Source organism: Rhinopithecus bieti, unplaced genomic scaffold (genome assembly GCF_001698545.2).
Source record: "Rhinopithecus bieti isolate Rb0 unplaced genomic scaffold, ASM169854v2 scaffold_13704, whole genome shotgun sequence".
NCBI classification, from domain to species: Eukaryota; Metazoa; Chordata; class Mammalia; order Primates; family Cercopithecidae; genus Rhinopithecus; species Rhinopithecus bieti.
Window position 1 is genome coordinate 4,041,539 of NW_016808231.1, and position 11,800 is coordinate 4,053,338.

At 47.8% G+C, this 11,800-nt stretch overlaps 1 protein-coding gene across 1 annotated transcript in view; it reads left to right on the plus strand.

Moving 5' to 3' along the window:
* GLYR1 (glyoxylate reductase 1 homolog) overlaps positions 1–11,800 on the plus strand; it is a 47,075-nt gene that overhangs the window by 14,562 nt on the left and 20,713 nt on the right. Inside the window, 6 exon segments of the mRNA XM_017886222.1 lie at positions 158–296; positions 831–1,073; positions 9,157–9,243; positions 10,126–10,182; positions 11,503–11,553; positions 11,644–11,717. Coding sequence (XP_017741711.1) covers positions 158–296; positions 831–1,073; positions 9,157–9,243; positions 10,126–10,182; positions 11,503–11,553; positions 11,644–11,717 — 651 coding nt within the window.

An 11,800-nucleotide genomic window follows, 5' to 3' on the forward strand; every position in this document is an offset into this window, starting at 1 on the left:
AAAAAAAAAAAAAAAAAAAAAAAGAAAAAAATGATGAGGCCTATTGCAGAGTCCAGTTAAACCAAATGGATATTTAAACCGTGCCGTAGTGAGGTTGTTGATACTTTATGGCATGTGCAATATGGATCATACCCTTTCTATTTTTGTTTTGTGCTAGTGCCTGGATCAAAGTGGAACAGCTGAAGCCATATCATGCTCATAAAGAGGAAATGATAAAAATTAACAAGGGTAAACGATTCCAGCAAGCGGTAGATGCCGTGGAAGAGTTCCTCAGGAGAGCCAAAGGGAAAGACCAGGTGAGAGACAACAATGTTCACTTTCTACCAACGCCAGACTGGTGATTTTTGCATAGCAACTAACAGATTAAATGTCACCCAAGCCCAAACCTTTGTTCTTCTGCAATGCCACTGGAGAAAGCTACTTCATTTCTAAGGTGTCAGCATTTTGCTTATCAGCTTGAAACTCCATGCGGCTAACCCTTCTGGAGTAGGTTGTTGCTTTTAGGAAAACTGCTTGGACCCAGGAGAAATATCTAGCATTTGAGTCTAGTACAGGCCATTTCTTCCTTTCATAGCACACAGATTAGGAGTGTAGCTTTGAAATATATATACTGCCTGCATTTAAGTCCCATCTCCTAGTTTTGGGACCTAGGGAAAGTGACTTTTAATCTGCTTCTCCCAATGTCTGGGGATGACAGCAGACTCTATTCTAGGGTCGCTGTGAGGAGACCACACAGAGTGCCTGTAGCAGCACGTGGCACCTGTAAATGGTGGTGGCGATGGCGACAGCAGCTGTGGTGGTAGTTATCATTATTATTATTAAACTTTCAGACGTCATCCCACAATTCTGCTGATGACAAGAATCGACGTAATTCCAGTGAGGAGAGAAGTAGGCCAAACTCAGGTGATGAGAAGCGCAAACTTAGCCTGTCTGAAGGGAAGGTGAAGAAGAACATGGGAGAAGGAAAGAAGAGGGTGTCTTCAGGCTCTTCAGAGAGAGGCTCCAAATCCCCTCTGAAAAGAGCCCAAGAGCAAAGTCCCCGGAAGCGGGGTCGGCCCCCAAAGGATGAGAAGGTTTGTTTTCTCTCTGCAGCTTCCGGGATTAGTGATGTCCTTTTAGTATAAGGTAGAGTTCAGCTCTACAGTATGCCTCCGCTCACGGAGTGGGAGCAGAATTCTGTGCTCAAGAATCCTGCAGGGCAGGTGCGGTGGCTCGTGCCTTGTCCCAGCAACTCAGGAGGCTGAGGCAGGAAGATGGCTTGAGACTTGGAGCTCAAGCCTGCATTGAGCCGATTGCACCACTGCACTCTAGCCTGGGTGATAGATGAAGACCCTGACTCTTATTTTAAAAAATAAAAAAGAATCCCATATTCCAGGTGAGAGACACGGCCTGGATGCAGGTGTGAAATAGGAGCATGAGGTAGGAGAGCAGTCCACTTGAGCCGGTGCACAAGGACTGGCCCTGGAAAGGGCTTAGCAAGAAAGAAGGGAAGGCATTCCAGAGGTGGAGGGCACAGCCCTGTGAGGCTCAGTGCTGGTGGAGATGCTCTCGGACAGGGAGAGGATAGTGAGGAGAGCAGAGAAAAAGGAAACGTGGCCCTGAATCTTGGAGGGCCTGAAGATCTGCTGAAGCAGCATAGTACTGAAGCGTCTTGAAGTCAGTGGGGGCCTGTGAAGGTGACTGAGCCGGTGGCAGTGTGTGCTTCCCGTGTGTGCGCCAGTAGTCACAGAGTCCAGAGGGGAAAGTCTCAGAGCCAATTAGAAGGCTACGGCTAGGTGTGCGTTCATGAGGGGGTAATTGCAAATGTTGCAAGCAAACAGGTGTGAGGCACTTCAGGTTAAGAGTTCTTAAGATTCTGTAACTGGGTATATAGAGGATGAATGAGAAAAAGGAAAAGAGGATTTCCAGCTTCCTTCCTGGGAAGCTGATGATCACTTTCTTAGAGGAGATGGGATGTAGAGGTGGCTTGTGGAGAAAGAGTACCAGTTTGGAATGGCAAGAATTTGAGGCAAGGCCTAGACAGCCTGGGAGCTTGGTATGACCTCAGGACTAGAAATGTAGATTTGGGAGGTGAATTTGTAAAAGGGTAGTTGAGTCCAGGCAGTGGGATGGGGTTTGTCTCAGGAAGAGAGGGAAAAGAGGGAAGGGCGGAAGCCTGCATTGCAACAAGAATGCCGTGCTCGGGGCAGGAAGGAGTGGGAGGAGCTAGCAAGATGAGATTAAGCAGCCAGGGTGCATCTCTTGCCTTCTTGCTGACAAGATTTGGGGCCAGTCTTAGAAGGCCACAGAGAAGAATTTCAAAGTGAAGGGGCCTTTGTCAGGAATGCGGCAGCATTGCCAACAGCAGGAAAAAGAGAACAGAAGCCAGATGGCTGGCAGAAACAGTTGGGTGATGAGGCCATGATGAAACACCAGACTTTGGATTAAGGCTCAAAAATTCAGACACCAGCGAGCCCAGGCAGGTAATGGAAGCAACTGTAGCTGACTGGACCTAAGAAGCAGTGGCACAGGTGCCAGGCACCCCAGCTGACCTGCCTTGGTGCTCAGAGCAGCAGGGCTGGCCATGGTCAGGGAGTCAGGAGAGGTCATGCTCCTTCCACAGGGTTCCAGCCAGCTTCTGCATGATTGTTTTTTCTCAAGAGAAGCTGGAAAGGCCAGGTGTGGTATCTCACATCTGCAATCATAGCACTTTGGGAGGCTGAGGCAGGAAGATCACATGAGCCCAGGAGTTCAAGACCAGGCTGAGCAACATAGTAAGACCTTTTCCCTACAAAAATAAATAAATAAATAAATAAATAAATAGATAGATAGATAGATAGATAGATAGATAGATAAAATTGGCCAGGTATGGCGGCTTATACCTGTAATCCCAACATTTTGGGCACCTGAGGTGAGCAGATTGCTTGAGTTTAGGAGTTCAAGACGAGCTCTACAAAAACTAAAAAGTTGGCCAGGCATGGCAGCTCACACCTGTAATCCTAGCACTTTGGGAGGCCAAGGCAGGAGGATCCCCTGAGCCCAGGAGTTCTAGACCAGCCTGGGCAACATAGGGAGATGCCATCTCTATTTTAAAATATTTTTTTGCTAGGAGTGGTGGCTCATGCCTGTAATCCCAACACTTCGGGAGGCGGAGGCAGGCAGATCACCTCAGGTCGGGAGTTCGAGACCAGCCTGACCAACATGGAGAAACCCCATCTCTACTAAAAATACAAAAATTAGCCGGGCATGGTGGCACATGCCTGTAATCCCAGCTACTCGGGAAACTGAGGAAGGAGAATCGCTTGAACCTGGGAGGCAGAGGTTGCAGGGAGCCGAGATTGTGCCATTGCACTCTAGCCTGGGTGACAGAGCGAGACTCCGTCTCAGGAAAAGAAAAATATAAATAAATTAAAAATTAGCTGGAGTTGGTGGTGTGCGCCTGTAGTGCCCCTATTCAGAAAGCTGAGGTGAGAAGATCACTTGAACCCAGGAGGTGGAGGTTACAGTGAGCCAAGAATATGCCACTGCACTTTAGTCTCGGTGACACAGCGAGACCCTGTCTCAAAAAAACAACAAAAAAAGAAAGAAACAAAAAGTACTAACTGGGCATAGTGGTACACACCTGTAGTCCCAGATACTTGGGAAGCTGGGGTGGGAGGATCACTTGAGCCCAGGAGGTCAAGGCTGTAGTGACCTACACTTGCACCACTGCTCTCCAGCCTAGGCAACAGTGTGAGACCCTATCTCAAAAAAAGAGAAAAGCTGGAAATACAGGTTTTTATGTGAAATATCCCAATTTTAAATGTGGTTAGTTAAAAAATATGTCTTGGGTCCACAGAAACATATCTATGGGCTGCCAGTGTGAGGTCTCTGGTGAAAGACAGCCCTTCTCACTGTTAGATGACCTAAGGCTAAGGGAGTGTTGAGAGCGAGGGTGGCGGTGCTGTCCCTGGATACCGGGAGCCCAAGGTTTGGAAAAACTGCCAGCTGCAGTGCAGAGAGAACTTTATAGGGAACATGATCTAAATTGATCCCCAAAAAATGTAATGTGACTTTTGAGTTTATTTCCTGCAATCCAAAAGGAATCTGGGCTGTGAGATTTTACACGGTTTCCCAAATTGATATTGTCTGGTATGTGAAGCCTCGAATCTCACCAGCGCCTGTGCCACCCTGGACAGAAACACCTTCTCGTTGGATAAAGGGAAGTACAAAGGAGAGTTGATGACAAGGGCCCGGAGTTTGAATCACATGTGTAGGAACTTAGCAAAACACCTTTGTCTCAATTTCCTCATCTGATCGTTAGGAATTATAACAGTATGTGCCTCATAGGTTCACCGTGTGAGTTAAATGAGTGACATGGACACAGCACTCAGAACAGTACCCGTGTTCAAGGCATTTGATCAGTTCTTTAGGTTTGTTTCACAGACAATAGCCAGTTGTGCAGTGAGAACCCCAGAGGCCACTGCCCAGGCTTACAGGAACTCGTCTCACAAGCTCCCGGTAAACAGCAGACTGCCCTTGAGTCTGAATTATTAATTTGGGGAGTAGTGTAGCATACCTTGGAGATAATGCAGGTTCGATTCCAGATCATTGCAGGTCACACAAACATCTTGGTTTCCTAGTGCATGTAAAAGTTAGATTTATCCTGTAGTCTGTTAAGTGGCACAATAGCAATATGTCTTTTAAAAATGTACATACCTTGGCCGGGTGCAGTGGCTCATGCCTATAATCCCAGCACTTTGGGAGGCCAAGGCGGGCGGATCACGAGGTCGGGAGATTGAGACATCCTGGCTAACATGGTGAAACCCTGTCTCTACTAAAAATACAAAAAATTAGCCAGGCGTGGTGGCGGTCACCTATAGTCCGAGCTACCTGGGAGGCTGAGGCAGGAGAATGGCGTGAACCTAGGAGGAGGAGTTTGCAGTGAGCCGAGATCGCGCCACTGCACTCCAGCCCGGGCGACAGAGCGAGACTCCATCTCAAAAAAAAAAAAAAAAAAGCCAGGCGTGGTGGCTCACACCTATAATCCCAGCACTTTGGGAGGCCAAGGTGGGTGGATCACCTGAGGTCAGGAGTTCAAGACCAGCCTGGTCAACATGGAGAAACCCCATCTCTAGTAAAAATAAAAAAAGTAGCCGGGTATGGTGGTGCATGCCTGTAATCCCAGCTATAATCTCAGCTACTTGGGAGGATGAGGTAGGAGAATTAATTGCTTGAACCCGGGGGGCAGAGGTTGCGGTGAGCCGATATCGCGCCACCGCACTCCAGCCTGGGCAACAAGAGCGAAACTCCATCTCAAAATTAAAAAAAAGTACATACCTTAAGTTAAAAATACTTCATTGCTTAAAAAAATGCTGACAGAGACACAAAGTGAGCACCTGCTGCTGGGAGAATGGCCCCACAGACTTGATTGATACTGGGCTGCCACAAACCTTCAATTCGTTTAAAAAAAAAAAAGTGCAACACCTATGAAGTACAATAAAACAAAGCATAATAAAATGAGGTGTGTCTGTGGTCCAGGAGCTCTAGCTGCTGTTGACCCTTCGAGGTGTCCTTCCTACCTGTTCTTTGTGCTTGGCCTGGCCCATAGTGAAAGGACGTATGAGCAGGAGGGGACAGAGCTGGCAAGTGGTACAGGATGGAGAGCCGTTTCAGTTCAGCACCTTCAGACAGGTAGGGAATCGGTGCCTGGGCTTTGGAATTTTGGTGCGTTTTAAATGTGATATATCCTGTAGTCTCAGAGGAGGGTGTTTGTGCATGTGTGTATGTGTTGCTGTACTAATTGTCATCTGGCTGGTGAGCTCCTCTCAGAAACACTGAGCAGCCACATAGGCTGATAACTGGGCAAAGCCCAGCTGAGTGCCATTCCGGGACATAATCTCCTGCCCCATGAGGATTAATGGAAAAGGCTGACCTTGATGGCGGAGGCAGGCAGGGAAAGGCTGGGTTTGTGTCTGGACCTGCGTGTAAGTGCTGCACCCCAGCAGCGCCCACCCACCCTCTTTCTGGGGATGAACTCTGGGCACAGCCCACCTGGATCAAAGTAGCACTGTCAGGTCTGTGACTCTCCCAGAATCCCACACTCAAACGAGGAGCAGAAGCTTAGGAGTTGGGGCCCTTCCTCAGTGCCAAACTGAGAGCTACAAGCTGCCTCCTCCTTGTTCCCATTGGGTCATTGTGGCCTTGGGCAGTTCCTAGGGCTGCACCTCCCCAGACAGCTGTGCTGCCCCAGCCACAATTGGCCATTTAAATTTAAATTAAATACACGTTAAAATGCAGCTTCTCCATCTCCATCACCCAATTGTGTGAGATGCTCCACAGTGACACTTGACTGGCGCCTGCTCTATCACACAGTGCAGCTATAGGACACGCCCTATATCATTGCAGAATATTCTTTTGGGCAGCTCTGGGCTGGGCCTTTCTTTTCCCCCAAAACCTCTGAATTCAACAAATGTTTACTGAGCAATTCTACCATAGGCCAAATGCCTGAAGAGAAAGTAGCATAAAAGTCAGACGAGGCTCCTTCAGTAAGAATTGAACCTGGACTGTATGCCAGCATGGGTTATAGAGTAGGCGAAACTGGCAGAGTTCTTGCTTTCCTGGGATGTGCTTCTAATATGACAGACCTGGAGCCAAATTCTGTCAGTCTGCTAGGCACAGTGGCTCACTCCCATAATCCCAGCACTTTGGAAGGCCGACGTAGGAGGATCACTTGAGGCCAGAAGTTATAACGAGACCAGTCTAGTCAACATAGCAAGACCCTATAAAAACAAAAAAATTAAAAATTACAAAAAACGAATAATTGCAAATAAATAATAAATATACAAAAAAGAAAAAAGAAAAAATTAGCTGGGCATGGTGGCGCACACCTGTAGTCCCAGCTACCCAGGAGGCTGAGGTGGGAAGATCACTTCTTCCCACCCCAGGTGGTTGAGGCTGCGGTGAGCCCTAATTGAGTCCCTGCACTCCAGCCTAGGTGACAGAGCTAGACTATGCCTCCAAATAAATAAATTGTATCTACCACACCAGTGACTGACTCGGTGACCTTAAGCAAGGTTACTTAAGCTCTGTGTGCCTTGGTTTTCTATTCTGTAGAAGAAGATTATAATATGACTGGGCGCAATGGCTCGCGCCTATAATCCCAGCACTTTGGGAGGCCAACGGGGTGGATCACGAGGTCAGGAGACCATCCTGGCTAACATGGTGAAACCCCGTCTCTACTAAACATACAAAAAATTAGCCGGGCGTGGTGGCACGCGCCTGTAGTCCCAGCTAGTCAGGAGGCTGAGGCAGGAGAATCGCTTGAACGCAGGAGGCAGAGCTTGCCATGACCCGGGATCACGCCATTGCACCCCAGCCCGGGCCATAGAGCAAGACTCTGTCTCATAAAAAAAAAAAAAAAGATTATAATAGTTCTGTTTCATGAAGGGGTGAGAATTACATGAGAACGTACATAAAAAATAACGCTTATAGTGACATCTAGCACGTAGTGAGCCCTATAAAAGCATTTGTTGTCATTATAATCCACATCAGCATCATGCTCTGTGGGCAAAAATACAGAGAGGTCAGGTGAAGCCACTCTGATAAGGTGACATTTCAACGGAGTCCTAAAGCGAGCCTGAGCCAAGGAGATAACTGTCAGAAGAACGTTCCCAGTAGCACAAGGGAGCCAGGGCAGGCACATGCTGGGTGTGTTTGGGGCCGGGGTGGAAGGCCAGCAGGGTGCTAATGAGCTGGAGAATAGTGACAGGAGGAAGAAATAGCACTTGAGGTTGGAGATTGGCGTGGGATGGGTGGCAGATGACAGAACTTGCAAGACCCTCTCTGTAGACCATGCTCATGAAGCCTGTGGCTTTAGTATGTGAGACTGGAAGCCACTTTTAGGCAGAGAAGTGTCATGATCTGATTGGCCCTTTTGGTAGATGACTGGCTGCTGTGTAGAGACTGGACTGTGAGTGGAAGCCGGGAGATTTATTTTTGCAATTGTGCAGGTGGCCAGCAATGGCCTGAGCTTAGATATTGGTAGCCTGGATGGTGAGAAGAAGGGGTTGAGCAGATCCCCAACTATAAAGCCCCATTCATTGCCAGTGATTAGAGAAGAGGGGTCAAGAAGGGCTCTAAAGATGTTGGCCTAGTAGAATGGAGCAGGCATTATTTTCTAAGACTAAGAAAACCTCAGGAGTAGTTTAGGCAGGAGGTGTCAGGAGGGCCACTGTGGCTGGAAGGGAGCGACTGGGGAAAGGAAGTGCAAGGTAACAGAGCAGTCGAGAGGGACCAGACCAGTGTTAGAACTGGAAGGAGGACCCTTTGCCCAGGAAGAACGTGAAGAGAAGCTGCTCGTTTCACTACGTCCTCTATGTCCTCTCCTGTGTCCGTCTCAGGAGAGTTCAGGCTCTTGGGTTCTGGCCACCCTGGAGTTTAATTCAGCCTTTGACACAATAGCTGTAAAATATATAAAATGTGAGCAGACCTCATCAGCCCCATATGGTTTTATTCGTTTTTTTTGAAATATGGTGGATTCCTTCTGCTGAAGCTACTCCTGGTTCTGTTTTTTTTTTTTTTTTTTTTTTTTTTTGAGATGCAGTCTTGCTGTGTCTCCAGGCTGGAGTGCGGCGGCGCGATCTCGGCTCACTGCAACCTCCACCTCCCGGGTTCAAGCGATTCTCCTGCCTCAGCCTCCCAAGTAGCTGGGATTACAGGCGTCTGCCACCATGCCTGGTTAATTTTTTGGGTTTTTTTAGTAGAGATGGGGTTTCACCATGTTGGCCAGGCTGGTCTCAATTTCTTGACCTCGTGATCTGCCCACCTCGGCCTCCCAAAGTGCTGGGATTATAGGCGTGAGCCAGCACGCCCAGCCGCCACTGCTATTTCTTAATGTTTGATATTCACCATACGGCATTTACTCCGCAACTTTGCAGACAGTACTGCAGATCATACTTGGGCTTTCTAGTTACCTCCATCTTTGTGAAATTTAGACATAAGCCCACATTATTTCCAGAATTGAGAAGAAAGACTCACTTTGTGTTAATGGGAAGAGCTGGCTCATTTCTCCTGAGGGACAGTCTTCAGAACATTGGTTGGGGATTGGCTTGAACTTTCACTTAGACCGTGGAGCTTGCAAGGGATTTCATTGGGGGTTGAATGTGATTTTAAAATGCCCTGCCCCTCCCTCTGTAGGATCTCACCATCCCGGAGTCTAGTACGGTGAAGGGGATGATGGCCGGACCGATGGCCGCGTTTAAATGGCAGCCAACCGCAAGCGAGGTAAGGAGCTCTCCTGCAGGCAGGACAAGCCGCAGCTTAGGGCGAGGTTCCTGTGTGATCCTCTTTTTTTTTTTTTTCGTCCTTTTCTTGTGTGTGAGGCTTACTTTATTATTACAAAACAGTACAGAAGTCCGTGGAATAAAAAATTAAAAATCTCCCTCTAGGGTGAGCCCTGTGAGGCTTGAGGTGGCAGATTTCAGCCCTCTGGGATGCCCACTCAGCATTCATTTAGATGATTATAGACTTATGTCTGGTTTTATTATTTTGGGCAGGGCTCTTTTCACAAAAGTGGGATCATTCCACAAATTTCCCCCCTAATATTTTATAAATAGCCTCCTGTTGTCTGTAAATACAATTTTAATGTTTAGTTCTGTTATCCTTGGTGCAGCTGCACCTATTGCTGGGCATGATTATGGAAAGCCCATGAAGGTCCACTGCCGTGGCTACTCTCTTTCTGTTAATGTGCTCAGTAAGATGAGATCTCCAAGGGCTTGGTACCAGATACAAGTAGGCCAAAACCCTGAAATTCCAGAATAGATGTGACTCAGTCTGCTGGGGTATCTGCTGTGCCTGATAAGTACTGAATTTATAAAGCCCAAGTATGCTTGTTAATACTTTCCCACAGTCTCATTGAAACAAAGTGCGTACCAACCTGGCAGAATCACCTATTCTTTTCCGCTTTAAAGCCAGTTTTCCTCTAGCTGGAATGGGGCTTGTTTATAAAAAGGCTTAGGCCAAAATGGGAAAAGAATTTCCAGACAATTGTGAAAAAGAGACCAAAATCCAGAGGTGTTCCAGCCAGAGGGGAGTCCGGTTACCAGGGAGAAGGAAGTGACCTTTGGTGGCAGGTACTGGTTTTATTTCATTGTTTTCTGGTTTCAGCCTGTTAAAGATGCAGATCCTCATTTCCATCATTTCCTGCTAAGCCAAACAGAGAAGGTGAGTTGCCCTTTGAGGCTGTTGGCTCTTGGTCAGGGGCCGGTCAAGGAGTGCTCCTCCACGGGGTCCTGGCCCAGCCACCTGAAAAGTTAGGCTCTGCTGGTGTATTGCTCAGAGCAACTAGCCCAGAAGCCCCAGTATGGGCCCACTAATGACCCAAGCATTATTAAGATTAAAAATAAAGCCAGGCCGGGCATGGTGACTCACGCCTATAATCCCAGCACTTTGGGAGGCTGAGGCAGGTGGATCACGAAGTTAGGAATTCAAGACGAGCCTGACCAACATGGTGGAACCCCGTCTCTACTAAAAATACAAAAATTAGCTGGGCGTGGTGGTGCACGCCTGTAATCCTAGCTACTCAGGAGGCTGAGGCAGGAGAACTGCTTGAACCTGGGAGGTGGAGGTTGCAGTAAGCCAAGATCGTACCACTGTACTCCAGCCTAGGTGACAGAGCAAAACTCCATCTCAAAAAAAATAAATAAACCCAAAGGCCTGGCATGGTGGCTCATGCCTGTAATCCCAGCACTTTGGGAGGCCAAGGCAGGTGGATCACCTGAGGTCAGGAGTTCAAGAGCAGCCTGGCCAACATGGTGAAACCCCATCTCTAATGAAAAAACAAAAATTAGCTGGGCGTGGTGGTGTGCGCCTATAATCCCAGCTACTTGGGAGACTGAGGCAGTAGAATCACTTGAACCCAGGAGGCAGAGGTTGCAGCGAGCCGAGATCGTGCCACTGCACTCCATCCTGGACAACAGAGCGAGACTCCATCTCAGATAGATAGATAGATAGATAGATAGATAGATAGATATCCCAAAAAGAGCATTTAAAACTCAGCCAGCAGTGCAGTTGAGACTTTCACAGTGATCTTTAGAGTTTAGGGCAGAAAGCAAACATCGTAAGCTGTCAGCCCCCCGTGAAATTGCATGGCAGACACATCTTGAAGCTCACTCCAAGAGACAGTCTCCAAGTCCTGCGGATGCAGAGGGAAGCTCTCCCAAGGTCTGCAAGGTTATGGGGTACACTGAGCCATGCTAAGTTCTCATGAGAGTTTGTGGCTTTGGAGTTGGATAGATGTGGGTTCCAAGCTTATGACTCTTATTCTCAATACCATGGTCAGCAAAAAGACCTTGTAGAATTGCTTGGGGACTTGAATGAGGTAATGTGTATGAACTTTCTGGTGTAAAATTTGGAGTTCACTTAAGTATAAAACAAATATTTGATGTTAACTTCGCACTTTGGGTCTAACCTTTGAGGGGATTATTATGAAGACTGGTTAAGCCTGCAGTTGAATAAGTAGTCTCTTTCCTCCTCCTTCATTAGCCAGCTGTCTGTTACCAGGCAATCACTAAGAAGTTGAAAATATGTGAAGAGGTACGTAGGCTCCATGCCTCCCCATTTTGATCTTCACCTGGGTCCTAAACTGCAGGCAGACTGACTTGTTGATGTGCTTCGTGTCCGTAGGAAACTGGCTCCACCTCCATCCAGGCAGCTGACAGCACAGCCGTGAATGGCAGCATCACACCCACAGACAAAAAGTAGGACCTTTGATGAAAAGGCCTCCAGTGGCTCTGGTTCTGCTGAGGGTGGGGGAAAGTTGATCCCGGGGGGGGGGGGGGGG